Source organism: Anser cygnoides, chromosome 5 (genome assembly GCF_040182565.1).
Source record: "Anser cygnoides isolate HZ-2024a breed goose chromosome 5, Taihu_goose_T2T_genome, whole genome shotgun sequence".
NCBI classification, from domain to species: domain Eukaryota; kingdom Metazoa; phylum Chordata; class Aves; order Anseriformes; family Anatidae; genus Anser; species Anser cygnoides.
The window spans coordinates 22,548,794-22,569,342 of NC_089877.1; the positions used below are offsets into that span (position 1 = coordinate 22,548,794).

At 39.5% G+C, this 20,549-nt stretch overlaps 1 protein-coding gene and 1 long non-coding RNA gene across 2 annotated transcripts; both read right to left on the minus strand.

The window, feature by feature from the left end:
• Positions 1-1,975: 1,975 nt before the first annotated feature.
• On the minus strand, positions 1,976-20,529 carry COCH (cochlin). Its single transcript, XM_048058658.2, has 11 exons — positions 20,372-20,529; positions 20,234-20,278; positions 14,812-14,968; positions 9,571-9,704; positions 9,157-9,219; positions 8,304-8,348; positions 8,068-8,215; positions 7,418-7,521; positions 6,419-6,645; positions 4,446-4,962; positions 1,976-3,726 (listed from the first exon to the last, which is right to left on the minus strand). Exons 1-11 carry the CDS (start codon positions 20,394-20,396, stop codon positions 3,551-3,553), a joined length of 1,641 nt encoding a protein of 546 aa, XP_047914615.1. The 5' UTR covers positions 20,397-20,529; the 3' UTR covers positions 1,976-3,550.
• On the minus strand, positions 17,794-20,113 carry LOC125182173 (uncharacterized). The gene is made up of 3 exons (XR_007161333.2): positions 19,842-20,113; positions 19,530-19,635; positions 17,794-18,409 (listed from the first exon to the last, which is right to left on the minus strand). It is a non-coding gene; the product is annotated as an uncharacterized lncRNA (long non-coding RNA).
• Positions 20,530-20,549: the final 20 nt, after the last annotated feature.

The following is a 20,549-nucleotide window of genomic DNA, read 5'->3' on the forward strand; positions in this document are numbered from 1 at the left end:
GAATATTTGTATTGTATGGGGCCATACTTCCTAGAAGAGAAGATACATGTGGCAACACTAATATGAAAGCTATGAACACTTACAGGAGAAAATACTGTTCTGATGGAACCGTTCTACTTCGTAAGTGCAAAACCAAACAACAACCCCCCACCTCTCCCAATCGCTTCAGAAGTTGTAGAGAAATATAGTCATTGGCTTTCGATGTAAATGGCTTTTAGCTGGTGCTCCTGTAGCTTTTCTTTATTGGCATTGATTTTGAAAGTCAAAGTAAATTCCTTCAAAACGATTATTTTCTCTTAAGAACGTTAGGATGATCTCACTTCGGGATTTTTCCTTGTTCTTTGCTGGTTCAATATTGCTAGCTTTACCAAGGGTAATAAAGGTCAGCTTCCAAGATCTGTTCTTTTTGCACTCAGCTTGAGGATGCAGTATGAAAGACCTCAGGTCTGGTAGCATGAAGGGTTCACTGCAGCAGGCTGACCTTCAGTCACAGCCTGGGTACCCTTTTTGGGCTACGTACTGCACTTGTCAGGCAAGTACCAGCTAGAAAGCCTCACGCTGCCAAAAGATGTGATACAATGTGATTCATGTTCAAAGAGGGTCTAAATGCTGTAAATTTGTGTGAGGTGTAAAAAGTGCCTTGGTCTAGGTGTGGAATCGGAGATCCTGAGCTAGGTACTGAGGCATTCCCTGCGGAGCCTGGGGCCGTGCCTGCACCTTAGGATAAAAATTGTCAATGACCTGCAAGTTCTGCAGGGGGCTGCTTTAGATAGACACAGTCTTTGTACTTACCTGCTGAGGTATAACGCAGGTGCGAGCATGGAAGTGTGTCTGACACGTCCTGTGTGTGTGTAATGCTTGGCTTGCAATCTCGTCCTGGAGGTAAGTGCTAACACTTCCATCAAGGACTGAGAAGGACATACAGCAAATGGCAGGGGAGTCATGTGCTTCTTTCAGTTTTAAAATAACCCGGGAGACAAGAATTCACCCAGGAAACATAAGGAACAGATTGGGTGTCTTCCTGGTCTTCTGGTAGTGAAGGATTTGAGTGCTCCTGAGTCTGTAGGTTGCAGCCCTTACTGGGAGTTACAGTACAAAAAGCGATTTCAATTTCTTTAGCACAGCAAATGAAAAAATATTGTGAATTTAGATTGCTGTGGGAACTCCGCTGGGAAGGGTGACTTTCAGACTGTGTTAACTACTGTTTAATGTAAAATTCAAAACTGCACTGGAGTTGCTTGCTTACTGGGAGTTGCAATAAGTACCTGAGCCATTAATCTTAGTCTTCTATTTTTTTCTGAGTGAAAAAATCTTATTTTTTGAGGTGCGCCAGTTCGTTGTCAGCAGTGGGGTTGCAAATCTGACACCCCTTGAGCCCTGTGAGTTTTCTTCAGGGGAATGGAAATGGGAAATACAGGTTTTCATCAGTCCCAGCAGAGAACAGAATTCATCCCTTGCAGGTCATATTCTTGAGTGACAGCCCTGCTACCTGCAGTAGTGTTCCCAAACAGAGCTTGCACAAGTGCTAGTGGCTGCAGCTCCAGCCCAGCTTTTTCCTCAGTGAAGGAATTCATGAGTAAAGCTGCCTTCTTTGCAATAGTAAAATTAAACTGAGAGGAAAAATGTGATTCTGCTAGCCGGTATGTGATTTATATTCAGGGGATTCAGCCAGCATCATATCTAGTGTAACTACTAAAAGTTTGGTGGTGACTGATTCAAATTATAATATATATGTGTGAGTGTAAAGCGTATCCTTGCACTTTGAGGATAATTTAGAATTTTTTTCTCCAAACTGGGGATTTAAAATAATACAGACAGGAAACATTACATACAACTTATTCAAGCTATACTGCTTGAGCTTCGTCATAAAAATACTTTTATATTACAGGATATTGAAATGTGCAGTCTCAGTTCCTTGCAATATATAAATTTCTATAAAAAATTTATGCTAAATGAATCAAACTGTTGCACAAAGTTGTTATTGTAAATGAATTTATACAGCAATAGCTAAATACTCTTATCTATAAACACGTAACAAAATTAGGGATAACAATTAATAGAAAAATACAAGGCATCCTTGCCATTCATATTCATGTTTAGTGTAATATATAGCCAGTCATAAGTTATTAAAAATACACAACAAAAGCCTGATGAATACAATCCCTTCTGTGCCACTCTATAACTACTAAGAATTTTACAATCAATAGCACAAAAAAAGAAGAGGGGAAAAAAAAAGGAAAAAAAGAAACCCTAGATTGGTAGGAAAAGTGCTCTTTTGTTTTCTGCTGTGTATCTTACTTGCAAAAAACAATTTTGTAAAGAATTCTTGAAGGACATTATTCTCTCCAGGTATCTGAAAGAACTCTGAAATATTTAATCATTTTAACCCCCTGCATGTAGGCATAAAAATATCAATATGTTACTAGGTATGTAATCAAATTAAAGCCCCTTTTCAATAAGACTATTCCTTCTTCTTCAGATAACCTCACACATTTTTGAAAATGTCTTTACTAATGTTAGAAATACGTTATTCTGTGAGCTAGTGAATCCCTCTTACGTGTCTGTCTGCACTCTTCTTCCCTAACCATGTAACCTGATATAAACCAGTTGTGTTTCAAGGTTGGAGATGCCTTTGGATTTGAATTTGAAAGTTTTCATTCCCCAGTGTGTGGTCTAACTTAATCTCTTTGCCCAAGGTTCCTCTCTGTAACCATCTGGCCAATAACAACTTTGTAAAATAAAGACAGTACAAGGCAGTAGAGAGAGAAAATCCAGGCTATCAGATACATTAGCAATATCACTATTGACTTAGTGGTGTAGGAAACAGTAGTATTACTTAGGACCCAGATCCTCAAAAAGAAATACTGTGCTGTAAGTACTACTCAAACCCTGTGCCAGAAGTCAACAACATAGATCCACAGAAATCTGTGGATATAAGTTAAATGTCTTTTGGTGTAAACTTTGCCAACCAGATGGCACTATCATTCACCACAGCAAAATCTCAACTAGTAAAACAGACTGTTTAGCCACAATCTGTCATACCTCTTCTTAAGCTGCCTGGCAATAATGGATGTTGCACAACTGAAGCACTGAGAGTACTTCATACTATCAAGAGAACTCCTTGAAAAGACACAGAATCATAAGCTACAGAAGGCTTATAGAAGACAGGTAGTACTGTGTATTTAAAATTATATTATGTTTACCTTGTAAGAAGACATCTAGTAAGTGACAACAGAAATGTCAGAGCTGTATTGTTTCCTCTGCTGCTATGTGATAGCCTTAAGTGCACAATATGCTTAGCTTTAAACTTGGGCTACTATAAATGTATTGAAAGTAATAAGAGCTGTTGGCCAAATTCTGCTTCTCCCTATCAAGTACAATTTCTAACAAGCTCACCCGAATCCTTTACTGACTACAGAAAGTAGCCCTTCTTCATCCCTTACACTATGACAGCATATGTAAGAATAAACCATCTGCACTTTAGAGGGACTATTTTGCTTTCATAAATCTTTAGTTTCAGAAAAGTAATATCCAACAGCAGATTTTTGCTTTATTGTTTAGAGTCCAAAAAATCTTTACAGATTCCTCGAATAATATCAGGAATCATCTGCTCCAGTCCAGTGAACTCCCTGGTGAAGAAAGTGTGAGAATCTCTTGGTTCAGAAGCCATGTCTTTCAGATCATCCAGAGGTGCCCAGGCAACGCCAACAGAGAAGACTGTTATTCCTACAATGCAACAGTACAGAAAAAAAATAAGTAAGACCATTTTGTCTATGGCTACAAGAAAAACAACAGCTTCTACAACCATGAATTAATTTGGATCAGAAATGAGTGTTTCTGCACCTGCAGGCTGTCAGAGATGATTAGATTTTGCCACCAAGTATCAGGAATTAAAGAGGTGTCTCAGTAAGAATCCTGGTGGAAATAGGGGATATCCTAAGAGTTAGCATGAGTTGTTTTGTAGTAGTAGATATGAACCCAGCAGTGACATAGTAAGTCTTGAAACACAAAAAACAGTGTTTAGAACAATTTTGAAAGTAAATCTGGATGGTTTGTGTACTCTGAGAGTTTTCAAGCATCAGAAGCCCAAGAGGCTTTTTGGTCAAAACTGCTTATTTCACTCGTAGATGATGATGGAGAACAGAAATAATGCCATTGGATGCCATCGCTAGTTGGAACTTCACTACATGGCTCTTTGGTTTTAATCTACTGATTTCTCTTGCTTAGGAAAGTAGACTGGCTGTATTTTTTTTTTTTTAAACAAAGTTGCCATGAGTGAGTCTACTTATGGCTACATACCTAGTTTCACATCACTGATGTTTCGTTGTAGTGGAGAACAGTTCCTCAGAACCCACATTTGGCTAAATTTAAAACGATGATACTTGATTTGCTTGCTGGAGCTGTATGAATCAACTCCTGCCGCTTTTAATCATAAAATCATTTACCTGCTTTTTGTGCAGCAGCAGCAGGTCCTCTAACATCATCGTAAGACTGACCATCAGTCAAAATAACAAGGAAATTTTTGTTAGGCCCATCCTTCACTGGCCCAAATACGTTTCTGGTTGTGAAAGAAATGGCATCACCAGTCGCAGTGCCACCACTCATGTAGCGGATGTTCCGGATAGCGGAGAGGACCTTTTCTTTTGTGGTATAGTCTGTGAAGCCGAACTCAGTACGCTGATCATATGTGAACTGCACAGTGGCAATTTTGGAACCAATATCAGAGATCTCGAAAGCCTTCGCAACGTTGCTGATGAATTCAAGCACGAGGCGGAAGTTGCTGTCACCAACACTGCTAGAGCCATCTACCAAGAAGGCTATGTTGACAGAGTTGTAGCATGTCTTGCTACACAACATTTGCTCATGTGAACACAGCTTTTGGACAAGAGGTTTCACATATTTGGTGGTACCAAACCAGCTGGGCATGTTGTAAGAGAAGAAGCCATTATTTCGACAGACAGCCTGTTTGAAAACAAAAGTCACAAGGTGAATATTGAAGCAGCAGTTCTGTGGATACCAAGCATACACCTATGTGATTTTCTTCCAAAGGCAGGTTTGAATTGGAGCCTTATGGTGTTTTTTGGGGGTGTTCTTTTGTTTGTTTTTAAAAAAGTTCAGGACGAACACCTGTAGATTAGGTCAGTGAAAGCTCTAACTTATTTTATCAAATAATTAAATGAAGTATGCCACCCTGCCTCCTCCAGAAATTTCAAATAATTTCATGTAATTAATGAGAATTGTAACAACTGGATATTTCAATTAGGTTTTTTGAAAGGGAAGTAAGTCATGGCTACTGAATGTCCAAAGGATTGAAAGTTCTACATTTTTCCCTATCCACTGGAAGTTAGGTGTCTGTGTTTTCCCTTCTAATGCTGTAAGCACTTTTTTTGTTTAATCCGTAATGCATCATAAACACAGATACGCAGTTGAGTAGAAAATATAGTCCCAGGTCATTCAAAGTAAAATTTTCTTCCTCTGGCTTCCATAGTATACATGTAAAATGCAGGTAATTGAGAAGGGGATTCGATTTAAAATCAGCTCTCCGAGGTGGTAACTTATCTGGCTAAGATCAAAATGCAGAAAGGGAGGGCAGGCTTCGGTCACATAAGATCATGTCTTTCTGTGCCTGTAAGTACATGAGAGTTGGACCTGCCCCAGATCAGAAACAAGCTGTCTTGTGCATGCAAACAGCAGAGGAATAGTGCTTCATTAGGTTCATGTTCTGAGCTGTGAACTTTCTCCAGAAATTAGACACCTAAAACCTCCCTGTGAAAACCTACGTAATGAACTAGCACTTAGAAAGCTCTTGTGGGAGTAAGACCTGCTTTTGAATTCCTATGCTAACTCGTATGGAGCAAGATCCAAAACTCTTCATCCAAGATAATCTTGCATGTGAACTTGTTAGGAAGTGTTTTTTGATCTTTCCTGTCTTTGTAGTGAAAGTAACTAAATAATCCTCCATAGAGCAGGTCCTGAAAGATATGCCTCCCTGTCTGCCATTTTAGGACTGAAGATATCACATCCGAGTTTAATTGTTTTGATGCATTTACCTATGCCTAAGGTGGGGGAATCCCCTTCTAGAAATCTTCATGTAATTACAAAGTCCAAGAGCTACAATTTGGCCAAGACTCTGAACTGGGAGAAGTGTGATAGCATTTTGATACCTCGGTGCAGCCTCATTAGCAAGAAAATAAGCCAGCAGAAGCATATAACTTAGTAAGAAGAAACTTTTTAGTTTCTTCTTACCCAAAGAAAGGCTTACCCAAAATTTGCAGTCCTGGTATTTTGATAGTCTCAATAGTTTTGAGAGAATATATTTTATGAAATTTGTAAAAATAAGTTCATTAGGACTCTAGCATGAAGTAAATTCTCTAGAATCATACCCATGCATGAAAATTGAATAATGATATTCTCTTACTTTGTCAACAAAAGCAATGTCTTGTACCATTCCCAGCTCCTCCGTTGTAGGTTTTGCTACAGATACAATGAATACGTTGACTCCAAATTCTCTGGCCACTATACCAGCTTCTTCTATATCATCTGAGGGCCAGCCGTCTAGAAACACTACAATGATTTTGGGTATTCCTTTGCGTGCTCCATTTTCCAAAGAGAAGAATTTCTGAGCTGTGTGTTTCAAAGCTTTCCCTAGTTTTGAATGGCAAAAAAAAAAAAAAAAAGAAACAATACAATTACATTTTTGTACCAATTTCCTCTATGAAATTGTCCTGGATTTTAGTTATGACTACAGAACGAATCCAGCGTAACAGTGAAATAGTGTCCCAGGATATTTCAGCACTCATGAAACTTGAGCAACCTATACCCTATTAAAAAACTGATAAAGCTGAGGGGAAAAAAAAAACAACACACTGAAATGTTTTTCCCCCACAGGTCTTGTTTTATACTAGGAAGCAGATATATGAGCGTCTGCCAAATGAATTGGAAGGAAGAGGTTGAGAAGCTACTTATATTTAGCTTGTGAAATTCAACATATCTGGAGAGCTCAGTTTCCATAGTTGGCAAACATCCCTTCACAACCGCTTACTCTTTATTCACAGAGAACTCTAACTCCTAAATTAGCCATACAACAAGAAAGAAATGTTAAGCCTTTTAGATATGATTTTGTCTCAACTATCGCTGTTACCAGTGAAAAACTGATTACTCTTTAAGCACAGGAAATGATACTGGAACTTGTACTCTAATAAGGCATACAATAAGTAACCCTGACTTCTGCCATATTTTCAATTTCATTTTCAATGTTCTAGTGGAAAAATGTTGAACCTAAGATAAACGTGGTATTTAAAACACTTTCTTACCTAACAGAATAATAAGTACTTCAGTATATATGTATACATAAATAAGTAAATACATATTGATATGTAAAGACATAATTTCTATTTTCATTGACATATGAACTCACCTGTATTAGAATTGCCTCCTCTGAACCCTAATTCCTTTATGGCAAACAAAACCTCTTTTGCAGAAGTGAAGTTTTTCAGATAGAATTCAATTTTTGGATGTTCACTGTGGAAAAATAAAACATTAATAAACTACGTAGTTGACTTTTCATATCACTGTGGCATTAGCAAGCTAAATTAGCATTTGAATCATTTTGTTCTTGCTCAAATATACTCTTCTCTCCATTTTAATTACTAAAATAGAAGTATGCTCCTCACTTAATAATTCTCACAATCCTTACTTAGCATAAGGAATCATGTACCTGGGTGGATAAATTAAGAACAGGATGATTCTTAAGCTTATTAAGCAGCTGAAAATACTAGTTTTAAAATATATCCAGAAGTAAATTTTGAACGTGTCAGAAGTTAAACTAAATGCATTGGTATAATTGAAAATTACACAAGTATCACAAAGGCAGATGGTCAAATTTGTCATGTCTTCTCACATGAACACATCAACATAGCACAGAGAAAACAGTGCTGCAAGCTGGAGTTTTTCTCTTGCTATTCATTTGCCATTACTGAGCAAACGCTGTTCTGCAAAATACAGTGTTACATTACTTGATTTCTCTTATTAATCACTCAGTTATATTTTGTGTACATCTGTTATTACCTGGCTTGTACGACTCCAATGTGAGGCCCTTCTGTTCCAATTCCCAACATCACTGCTACTTTTCCAACAAAGTTTTTCTGCAGATTAAATCTACGTTGGCCAATGTTGTAACTTCCGTCAACGAGAAATGCAATATCAGCTTTACAGTCTGTGAGCATCCAAAATAATTAGACTAACTTAGCACCAAGTGAATGTTATGATTTTGCTTTTCAAAAGCTAAACCTGTAGGTTCCTACCTTTGTTCCCAGCCTTTTTGTCAAGAGGCTTCTTAGGTCTTTTGCCTTCAATGAAGAAAACAGCATGGATCATTTAAGAACATTAAGACAAAATCGAAGAAGCTTAGTCTAAGAATTACATTGCAATCTATCCTCAGTAAAAATTGGCATGGGATTGCATCACCCTTCCATCAGTGTAATAATTAAAATTTCACTACTATTGCTTTGCTCCTTGGAGAATATTCTTTTTCAAATGAAACTGTTTAACCTTCCTTTCTTGCACCTGTCAAGCTGAATATCAAAACGTGTACAGGAAGACATACAGAAATTGCTGTAGCTCAGCATCCCAAGTGCTGCCACTTCTCTTTCTCAGTTAGCAATCTGCTGTTCAATTTTAATGTTTTGGAAGCAAGCCGGGACTTAAACAATGAAGCAAATGTTCTGTTTGCAAACATGATCCAAGTCCAATATGTATATACCACTAGCCTTCATAAAAACTGATCTAGCCTTTTACTGGCAGCATGTTCTGCGGAGAAATCCACACAACATCTAAATTTCTGTTAAGTAAGTCCTGACAATCCTTAGCTGTTAAGTAGTTCTGTAAGAAGGAATGCATAATGTCTTCTCTGTCACTTAATTGGAATGAATATCCTATGAGCTCACAAACTCTTTCCTCCTGTTACGTTATCTACTAGTTTTCCAAATTTAAGTGTTCCTTCATTTACATGAACACTGCTGAAATCAGAATCAATCTCACTGATTACAAATGATTCTTCCTTTCGCTGATGCAAGACATGTCAAGACAGATATTGTACCTATGTTTTCTTTAAAAAATAAATTCCATGAAACAAGACATGTTGGAGAGAGCTTGTACCTGTAGAAGGACGTGCCGTTGATACTGATCGTCCCACTGCTTCAAGTGCTACATTCTTGGTAGCTGCCAAAATATTGGAAGAATGAATTTATATCATGGAATCGTTATATCACTATTTCAATGTATTTAGAAGAAGTTATGAGTGCTTGAAGAATACTGGGTTTGCAATAGTCTTTCTAGACTATTTCCAATAATCTTTCTGCATAATCTAGGTGGACTAGCCTAGCTGGAACAGTATCATTTTAAGAAAAGCGTGGAAAAGTGAAGATAAAATGAGTTAGAAGTAAAAACTTTGATTACATTTCATATACCAGTCACATTTGTTTCTATATACAGGTGCACTGAGGAAGTTTCCTAAATATATGTTAATATTTGAAATACAGTTTGCGAAGTAGTAAGTTTTTAGACACCTACGAGTCACTGAGAAAGACGAAGCCCATCTAGTGAGCACCTGAGACTGGATCCCGTTGGCATTTACAGCAGGGTAGTTTTCCTGTCCTGGGAGAGTCTGTACCTTTACAGGTCCTCCTGCGTTGGTGATCACCCCTCTGAGACACAAAAAAAAGTTGTTATGAATCAGATGTATTAATCACAAGAAAATGTAATAAAATTATGCCATCATTAGTATATTGGACACTAGCCTTCTGAAAATGATACCATATAGGCAGAAGGTTGCATTCAGGCAAAAATAAACTATAAGATACTGAAAAGGTTAAGAGAAAATATTCCACAGAGCATCACTCAGACATTTTATTAGGAAGCACAGACAATTATCAGGAAATTCTAAAAATTCTAATTGCTCAAACTGAAGCAGAAGAACGGTAAAGGTAAGAGCTACAGGAAAATGTATTTGAGTTCATTATGATTCATGAATATTTGTGGCCAAACCAAAATTTGTTATGCCTGACTGCAAAGTGACCAAAGCTAAGAAAACTAGAAGAAAAATGCTGCTCGTAGTAGTAACTTGTATGTAGGATATTGTGTTACGCAACCACACACACTGCAGTCAGAAATGGCAGGCATTGCTGACAGCAGCCATCCGATTACTGATAAATGTAGGAACAGAGCGTAAAGTATCTTATTCTTCTCATTCACCTGGAGCAAAAATTAAGTGTGAAATCTGAAATAAATAGAATTCAAGTTAATAACTCAATCCATGTAAGATTCCTGATTGTTTTCCATCTAGACTCGCAAATGGTATATCAACAGCAGATGCTGTTCAGCTCTGTGATTTTCACAAATTGCAACTTCAGAATACTTAAGAAATAGTTAACAAATCACAGCTATTTCCATTTGTTTAAGCATACCACTTAAATACAGTTTTAATAGGTTATTAAAAAATATACCAAGAAGCTTACTGATTAAAAGTATCTTACAAAGTCATATTCGGTATCATAAGACTATTGTACTCCTTAATGCCATACTAGAAGTCAGTTCAGAAATGTAGAAGTGACAAGAAAACTTGTAGCAAAATCTATGGACGACGTTTTCCAAAAAGAAGAGATTTGAGGCTGAAACCTTCTTAGAGAAGGCTGCTAGCATTTTTCTCGTGTTGATTTTCATCTCAGGACTCAATGAGAAGGTTCTGAGATTGCCTGCCAGATCTGCCTGTCACGCAGGACAAACGAGGATACAGCTAATTGGAAAATCTTGCTGATGCTTACGTGCTGAGCCTGTTAGCACTATCAGGACATAGAGGATTATGTGAATACCCAACGGGATGTTAGATTTACACATTTAGGAAACTTCAGGGTTAAAAGCTGCCCAGGGAGAGAACTTCCATTGATTGTTTTTGCAGGCAGAGGGGTTGTTGTGATAGTCACAGGCATCAGAATTCTTTTTTAGATTTCTTTTTATGTGCTGAAAGAATGGATATTATTTTTTAGGAGCCAAAATTCAATGTTGAGCTTCTTTAAATGGAAGGAAAAGCTTAATGGTCCATGGTATTTGGGCAGGTACAGTAGCATGGGAAACAAACAACCTTTTCAAGATAATTGAAACACAGCAATGTGTGCCTTTGTGTTTATTTTTCTTATCTGTTTGTCTTCCTGCTTGAAGAGAGTCCCAGCCTCATCTGATTTAAAACATCATGAAAGTAGAATAATCAAGGCTGGAGTTTAGAAAATCTTGCACAGTTATGGTAATTTGAGCTCTGGGCATCTGTGGCAGTTTCCACATAAGCCTCCTTGTGGACTACTTAAAATGCATTCCTGATTCACAGACGTGATTTGCATTTCTAAAGGGAACTATGGTTATATATATACGTATTTAATTCTTGTACCTTTAAAGATTATGGTAGTTTCAAAATACAGAGATACTTTATCTAAGAATACTGTATACAGTGTATAGACAAAGAAACTTTAGTAAAGTTGCCCTGAATGCTAGTTTAAAATCAGATTATGATGTTGGCAAATTTAAACAGCACCTCACATTTATCCTAATAGAGAGTGAAGAGAAATAGATATGAACAGAGATGTGCTACTCTAAGGAAAAGCCCCAAACCCAAGGGCAGCAGTGCTGCAAGTAGACTGTTGAAAGAAATGCATACTGAGCAGATTTGGTCTTACAGTCCAGAAGCACGATGTTTGTTGCAGAGTATGTTTTTTGCTAATAATTACATTTATCAAATATATCTATGGGTGGCCAATCTGCTCTTTTTTTTTTTTCCCCCCACCAGAAGGGAGAAAAGAGAAAGAGCAAGGTCTCCCGTGCTGCCTGAGAGCAGAATTTTGACCTGAAGTTCCCATTACCGTTGCTGAGTGCTGGCTGCGATAGCAGCTGGCATTTCCTACAGGATCCCTGGATGAAAGTGGTTATCTTCAGGGGGATAAAAACAGACAAGCCAGCCAAATTCCCATCTTTCCTTTCTATTACCAGTAGATGTATCAACCTCTTTCCACATCATTCACCTTTCTCCATGGCTCAAGAAGCATCCTCCCCTTCTCTAAACGGCAGGCTCCTGCTGCCTGCCACCAGTTCAGTGCTTTGGAGCTGTTCTGGGTTTCGTGCCAGCATCTTCTGGCCCTCTAGGTTCTGCTTCTTCTGTCTCCTCTGCACTTCTATTGCTTTTGGCAAGAAACAAGGCACAGCAGCAGAAGCAGCCAATATATCAAAGTTTCCCAGGGGGCCTACTGCTGCTGCTCAGAAGCCCATCCCCTCTGGCTGACAAGGTTTTTGTCAATAGCCTTGTAGCGAACACTGCCACAGGGCAGTGGCCAGTCTTTGTGGTTAGTTTGTGGCCAACTTGGTAACACCATGACTTGCTTTTGTTCACTTGAATTCTGGGGACCTGATGTTTCATTACAAGCGTTCCCACCCTGTGACTAGTTATGAAGGTTCTAAAAAAATTTGCATGCCTATTGAGCATCTAATGACTGCATCATAGGGTTAGGTCTCCATTTAGTGGAATTGGCACTAGAACAGAACTGCACAAGCTGAGAACCTAGTCCTTAATTTGCCCTTCTGATTATTAATCCAATTAATCACTCAGTGGTAGATTTAACTCAGTTCTTTATGCCTACGTAGCGTCAGCCTGGTAGGAGGTTCTCCATTCTTCCCTGACAAATAAAACTTATATTCTTCTGCCCAGACAAAGAAAAATACTAAACAAACATTCTGTTTCCTGAGAATAATTGCACATAAAATAAGGACAGAAAAAGATAAAAAGCCAAATATAACAAACTAAAGCAGGCAGAAAGCTTATTCATCTGGAGTAATAACTGAATTCTGCTCAATTCTTTAAAATGCACTATGTAGTGTTATTACTGCAAGAAAAAAATCACATCACCGTAATGGAACTACTCGGAGGAATAAGCATTATTTGGTGTATGTAAAAGTTTAGGAATCAGGCTTCAATTAGGACCCAACACATACAAACTGGAGTTTTTACACCAAAATAACAGACTAGAAGATAGTTTTTAAATTTCAAAAATACTCTGATAGCAGAGTTCAGCATCGTAACTGTATTTTGAAAGAGTTTCTTCCTGTTGCTTGGGAGTAAGAAGAGAGTATAACTATGCCCCCATTTCTTTTAAATGCTTTGTTCCATGGAAGCTTTTAAGAACAGTTTCAGCCTTTCTGCATGGGTAACAGTAGTCTTATCTGGAATGCACAAATAGAGTAAGACTCATTTTTTTTTTTTTAAACTGTAGTTTATGCATAAGTTAATATAAATGTACCTAGAAACTAAAGACTAGTTTCAAGAAGTTTGGTGATGTTTGAGGAGATTCTGGATAACTTATGTTGTCATCCACAAATGCCAATTAAATCTCATTCATAGAATTAATCATTTTTTAAAAAATCTCAAATGTAGTAAGTATGATACCTCAATATATTTACTTTGGTTTCAGTAGAGACTCTTGACAAAAATAATTTGGCTTGTGTGCATGACTAAGTCTTACTTTTAAATATAGTTGTAATATTTAATTACAGAAATCTAGGAAGTTTGGAAAAATGTGCAGGATAATCTAGTTTGTACTTTCAGTTCAAATTAGGATGACAGTTTTCTAGCTCTTCTAGACAGATGGCTATCTTCTTAGAAACTGCACTGTTCAGTCCAATTCCTTCAAAACCCCAGGCCATCTACTCTGTCCTTATTGCTAGACTTTTTCCTCAAGTCTAATCTAAATTACTGTTGCTAAAGTGTCAGTCCACTCCAGAGTTAGAACATGCAGTTTTGAATCATTCTGTGATGAGTTCTAAATGAACAAGTACATCTTTTACAGCCAGTTAACAGATGAAGCTAAGAATTCTCCTTTAATAGCCAAAAAGCTTTTTCAAAGTATTAACATCAGTCTGACAGGAATCATTCTACCTTCCACAGGCACCTGAAATAGATCACATCATCTCCAGCTGCCTTGTCTAGTGTTCCATTATTTAAAATTGATTCAAAAAAGAATTTACCTTTCAAATAAGTAATTCTTCATTTTAAAAAAGTCAGATAACCTCAGTAAGATTTCTGCCAGCCTGTTTTCTTTCACCTGGGGAATTACTACTATTCTGTTGACATCTATTTAACATGGGTTATCCGGTTACATTTCCTAGCCTTCAGTTTTCCGTTTGATATGGGAATGAGTTTGGCTAGCTGTTGGTCTAATTAAGAGACCAATGATCTAATTATGAGTCATCAAGTTTGATGCCCATCAAGGAAGTGTCAGAGAAGAAATACTGTGACAAAAAACATAATTCTGATTACAATTAATAATCTTTACAGATCACATTCACCTAAATCATGGATAGGTCTGTTTGCATAGGAGCTTAAACTGACTTCAGCCGTTTCAGGAAAGATCTCATAAATTGAAGTAAAAAAAGCAAGTCTGCTTTTATTCTCCCATTAATTACTGTTTACACTGCATCCTTGTATGTCTACCAGTGACACTTGAGTTGTCTTACAGTGAAAGCCTGTCTGCTACTTTGCCACGTCACTAGTTTTGTTGTTTTCAGGAATATTTCAGCACAACTCAGGTAACTTGCAGACCACCCAGCCATTCTTTTCTGTTGTGCTCTGTTCTAATGGCATTCCTATTATGTCAGCATGGTTTTGGAAGTCCAGAGAAGTCTTTATTATGATGTCATCAAAAGGTTCAAATATAAAAGTGCAGCAAGACTATATAAACTTGCTTAACGCATGGATTAACAGTTGACTGTCTGCCTTACCTGTGTATGGCAGCTCCACAGACACTGGAAAGGGAGGCATAAACTCCATCTCCAAAGACATAGAATTGCCACAGAGGACAGTTTGCTGGGCAAAGGACTTCTTCTGTCTCCTTTCTAAGGTCAAGTCCTCTTGTAAAGCATGTGATAGCAGTAGAAACTACAGGGAAAAAAAAGAAAAACCTGTGACCTGAAAATCTTATTTTTTATTTAAATAAAACAACCACCTTCTCTACCGTATCCAAATCTAAATGTTTGGATTTGGAATTAAGTACAGCATTTCATCTTGTGCTCTAGTATGTCTGTAAGGATCTCTGGCACTTAGGAATATGCAGCTATGACAAGGAAGAACACGTATTACGAGAGAGGCAGGGTGGAAAAGCATTTAAAAAAAGCAAACAGCATTGAATGTTAGAATAATATCCAGGAAATACTACAGCGGAAAAGAATGGCAGTAGTTCACAACATGTGCAGGTTTACCACAGACATAAAGGCAAGGGGAAGACCATAGAGGTGGAACACAAGAGTGGGTGGCACTCGCTGAGACTGAAACTGAATGCCTCGGACGTCCCCACAGTGCTCTCCAGCTGTGGGGCGTCCGGGAGTCATTTGGGAAGCTTGGTCCAGGGATGTTTGTGAAGCAGGCTGACATAGCATCTATCTCCTTAGCTTCTGCAACAAATCCTGCTGGTCAGTGTTTTTAAGAGAAAAAAAAAAAAAAAAAAAAGCGCCCATCTCCCTGCTCCAGTAATACAAGTATCATCTAGAGCATTCACATCAGTTCACTGCAACAGAGATCACATCATGACCCTTGTGCCAAGAACAGTCAGATACACCCACAGAGATGGAATTTGTTTGTGCTAGGCACATGCTTTTCTCACAAAGAACTCCACCTTTTCTTCTTTAAAGTTGCTCCCCAGATAGTCATCTCTGAGCCCTTACTGTGCTTGCATGTGCACGCACCTACATACGCAGATTTACACCAGTGTACAATTCTGCCTGGCAAATTGAAGCTTTTCCTTTTGCAAATTTAGACATCATTATCTTGGATGCCTAACTACCATCCTACCTCTGCACAGCACAGCCAATTCAGCCAGTCTGGCAGCAGGTTAGGGTTTTAGCTTTGATCAACGTTAATTCAGCATCATAAGTTCAACCCATAACTGACTGGGTATTTATTCTGAAATTCCTAAGAGTAAACGTTGTCATCGCTGAGCACTAGCAGGTGCAAGAACCTTTTCTATATGCACTCAGAAAGTTACTTTTTCCACATTATTAAGAGGAGAGCTGACAGTCTGGCTAATGAATCCATGCATACACCACAACAAGAGTATGATTATGGGGATTAGTGATTGGTCTCTTGCCTGCTTCCCTGCCCACTCTTTTGACTCTTACCCTAGGGTGTTTACTGACCCTAACATAAGCTGCTGTTATTTGAAAGAATGATTTTGGAGCATATGCTGTTCCTAATCAGCAGATGGAAGAGAGCACGCTGCCTTGGTGCCTCCTGCTAATCCCACTGACTTTAGAGCTGAAAAGCAGAACATTTACAGCTGGAGGTGCACAGTGAAGTGTGTTCACACTTGCTGCATAGATCTAGGAATATTTAGAGAACATACATGTAGTTTTGCATTTAAATATACCTAATCCTCATTAATGCTATACTGCATTTATAGTAAGCTACCTAATCATATCTTCCTGAAAAATCTTTGCTGCTATCTGTCAGCACATACATGTTAGTTAAATGCACTAAATGTATCTACATAGTCTGGATGAAGAAGAGAAAAAGCAGGGAATACTTCTACTTTTTCCCTGCCTTCAAAATCACTGTAAAGTGATTTAGTCTGATTCTCAGATATCCTAAAAATAAGTTTTACTCACATCCTCTTATCCTCCACATGCTAGTCTTATACATTTCCCTTAAAAACAAAAGCCTGAAAAACAAGCAGAATCACCATGCTTATACCTAAAAGCTCATTATTCTCATTGTTAAGAGCATTGTTATTGGTGTTATGCTGAAAGTCAATTTGCTTTGCATTTGAGTGCCCTGATCACTTCAGGGAACTCCTACAAATTTGTTAGCTGATTACTGGGCAGTAATCAAACATCCACCAAGTGGCAACTAGTGAGACCAACCAGCAGCTAGAAGGCTGGACATCCGTGGAGGAATCCTTGCAACGAGCAGTAACAGTAATCTGTTCACATAGTACTACCTGTGCCATGTACCCTGGAACATTTTCCTAGCTTCCAGAAGTGCAAGACACCACAGGGAATTTGTAATACCTGCCACTTCTAATTAGTTAGCCTGACTGAATTCCTTGTCAGGCTGTACATACGAATACAATCAGATGTGTAATTAACACGCTCCTTATCACTTGGAGATCTGCATTTCTCTCACTAGCAGGCACTTGCTAAATACAGTCATGTGTCAGACTAACATTGTACGTTTTTGATACCACTTAAGATGGGGAGGGGATATGGGGGGTGGAATCTGGCTATGTCTTCCCTAGCCATGAAAGCACAGACGCTCACTGTAGCCCAGCCATGGGATTTTTATGTACTAAAGACTCACAATCTTCATCTACACCATGGGGGGGGCCTCCAGAGCAAAAAGCAAGTTGCTGCTGTGTGAACAGCTGACATACTGTAGCTAGGGGCTTTAACAGGTCGTACCTCAGCTATATCAGCAAAGGGGGGAGGGGAGGCGTCAACTTGTAACACACACTGAAGTACTCATGCTGTTAGTTAAAAAGCAGTAGTTTCGTTTTGTTTTGCTATGCAGATACAGTTTCCTATAAGCTATAATTGTGAGACTAACATTAGGAATGTCAGCAGCAGAGTGAAAATTAGAAGTACTGGGTAACAAGTTAAAACTAGTGGTACCAACTTTGCAGTGGATTTTGTTCTTTCCTGTTAATGAATCCCATAAAACCATAAGCAATCCAATGTGAACTTGAGAGTATATTAATCATGCATGAATACCAGATCATATAGAATAATTCTTTGCCAGATTACATACTAATAATTCTCTAATAATAATAATAACTAATAATTTCATGTGATAGTACTATTAAAATGTAAGAGTGGTTGTTTTTGTTAACATATCCAAATCTGGGAGGTATTTCGTCTGTGCAGAATCAGTCAAATAGCTAGCTATAAAGTGTTTTAAGTTGCAGTTATTTCATAATCACTGTAATTTAAGAACACAAGAACAGTAACACTTGAAATACTTCTCTAGATACTTATCTAACTCAATAATCAGTACCATTAGAAGTTAAAATCTAAATCCATGTATTTTTAGAAGAAGGAATGATAAGCTTGCAATTTACAGGAAAGGAGTCAGTCCTAGACTCCTAACCAGTCTGGACTCTGATGGAAAGTAGAGACCTCTGAACACATGAGCCTAAGATTAGTCCTTCAGAACTGCAATAAAGTGACCGTAATCCCACTATGACCAGACACACACTCTCTTTAAGCCTCACAGAAACACACCACATTAGGGTACACTGTAAAAACAAAATACAAAAAAAAAGAAACTGTATTTCTTCCTGATTTAAGCCATATTTAAAGGTAGGGATCAATGTCTTCCTTCACTGTTGACCTAAAAAAGAAAAAAAAAAGTGAAGGCTCACTTCTGTCCTGAAACTTCTATCCAACAACCATGCTTTCAGTCATTCCATCAGTTTCCATCTTTTTGCTGCTATATCCCACATACTGATTTGCTCTGAATAACTGTTTCTCATGCCCACCTATAATGAGTCTTCAGTTCATTTTTGACAAGAGTCACTAACTTAAGACACTAGGAAAATAAAAACTATAAACAAAATTTGAGCTTTTCTAACCTTGATATTTTCATGCATTGCTTTGGAAAAGCAGAATTTATGTAAGGAAGTATATAAATGTCTGTGTACGTTATTAAAAAAGGGCAGGGATTCCTAGAGCAAAATAGCTTTATGGGTCATAAAATGGGGTTTACTTTTTTCTTCAGTATGATTTTTGTAGTACTTATTTATTTTAAAACAAGAAAAATTTGAGTCCTTTGTTTTCATCTTGAGGCTTCAAACAAACTTTATATATATAGTTTTATGCAAGGAATATTCTTACAAGTATCATCTATACCAGAAGAAAACCATATTGATAGAAATAGACCTACTTATATTTTGGAAAGCATGTTCACAGACTGCACACTAATTCATGTAATGATAAGTACATATCCTGACATGAACAAGAGCAGTGGAATTTCTAAGGAAGCGTCAGGGCTATGTTACTTATTTCAGCCTGAGATTTGCACCTTCTGATCAACTTCTGTTCGCTTACTATCTGTCATATGCCAGTGTTTACCCACCCATATGGTCAGTCTTGGGTATAGTAACCAGAGTTGTTGAACTTAGGTATTTCAGGGGGAGCGCAAGGAGAGGTAAGACCTCCCTGAGCAGTTACGAGCCTAAATACAGTAGATATTCAAGGAAACTGATACTCTTTTCATTACTTCAGACACCAGAATTTAAGTGTTTTTGTTTGTTTTTTAAAGTTTCTGCAAGCTTCTAGCTCAATAACCAAATTGTGCTGAATTTAGGCTCAGGATAATGGTGAGAGGCAGTATCTTACATTAACTGTTCACACTGTGTGTGCAAACGTGCTGGTACTTATAGTAATAATACAAAAGCAAAAATTACATGTGCCAACATTCCCTTAACATAACTTAAGTTAGTTCCAGATACCTTCTGGTTATGGAGGCTTCTTCTCCAGCCCTCGCAGCAGGGATTATTAAAAAAAACCTTTTCAGGTGCTTCCTGACAGGCCGCTCACACTAAACGTGTAATGCGCCTGTGAAATAAGACAAGGAATTGAGGTTGCAGTAGGTTTCCCATTGTTGTTTTCTTTATTTCTGGTGGGTTTTTAAGTCACGGCCGTCCTGTGATACACAGGATGGCACAGAGCGATTTTCTAAACCTTTGACTGAAGACACCCCGGGCAGCCGATCCTGGCCCCCCCCGGCCCCCCGCGCGGTGCCGGCCGGCACAGGGACTCACCTCAGCGCCCGCCGCGGGCTCCGCCGGGCCGCTCCGGTCCCTCGGTGGCGCTCCTCGAGCCGCTTCCTACGGCCCCCTGGGTGGCTCCGGCTCCGGGGCAGCCCGTCTCACAGCCGCTCACGCAGCCCGGCCGGCCGCCCTGAAAGCCCCGCACCGGCGCCGCGGCCAGCGGCAGGTGCTGCCGGGCGGGCCCGGCTCCACCACACGCACCGACACACCCGCACGCACCGACACACCCGCACGCACACCCCTCGCCATCGCCCCCCCCCCCCCCCCCCGGCCCCTTCGCCTGGCTCCGAGCCCTGCCCGCAGCGCCGTGCCCCGCCGGTGCGTCCCGAGCAGCCCGGGAGGGGAGGGGAGGAAGAGGAGGAGGAGGATGGCGGCACACTCACCCGAGCCGTCGCTCCCGCGCACGGGGCCGCAGAGCAGGAAGGCGCCTGCGAACAGACAGACAGACAGACGGACGGCGGGTCGGGGCGAGTCGGGTCGGAGCACGGCTCCGCGCCTGCCCCGCCGGCCGCGGTACGCACCGAGGAGAAGGGCGGCGAGCGGCATGGCGGCGGGAGGGGACGGAGTGGGATGGGACGGGACGTGAGGTGAGGGGAGAGGAGCCCGCACCGACACCGCCAGAGCCGCCCCGCGCCGGCTTTAAACCCCGAGCCGGGCGCACGGGCACCGGGGCGGGACGGGGCGGCCGGGCTGGGATGG

Bases quoted from the DNA above. Each gene is read 5' to 3' on its own strand.
- COCH (XM_048058658.2), bottom strand. From the start codon at position 20,396: ATGCCGCTCGCCGCCCTTCTCCTCG. The intron at 9,220-9,570 runs GTAGGTGTCTAA...ATATTTTGGCAG, and splicing joins TTCGTCTTTCTCAGTGACTC to CTACCAAGAATGTAGCACTT. The intron at 8,216-8,303 runs GTAGGAACCTAC...GGATGCTCACAG, and splicing joins CAAAAAGGCTGGGAACAAAG to ACTGTAAAGCTGATATTGCA.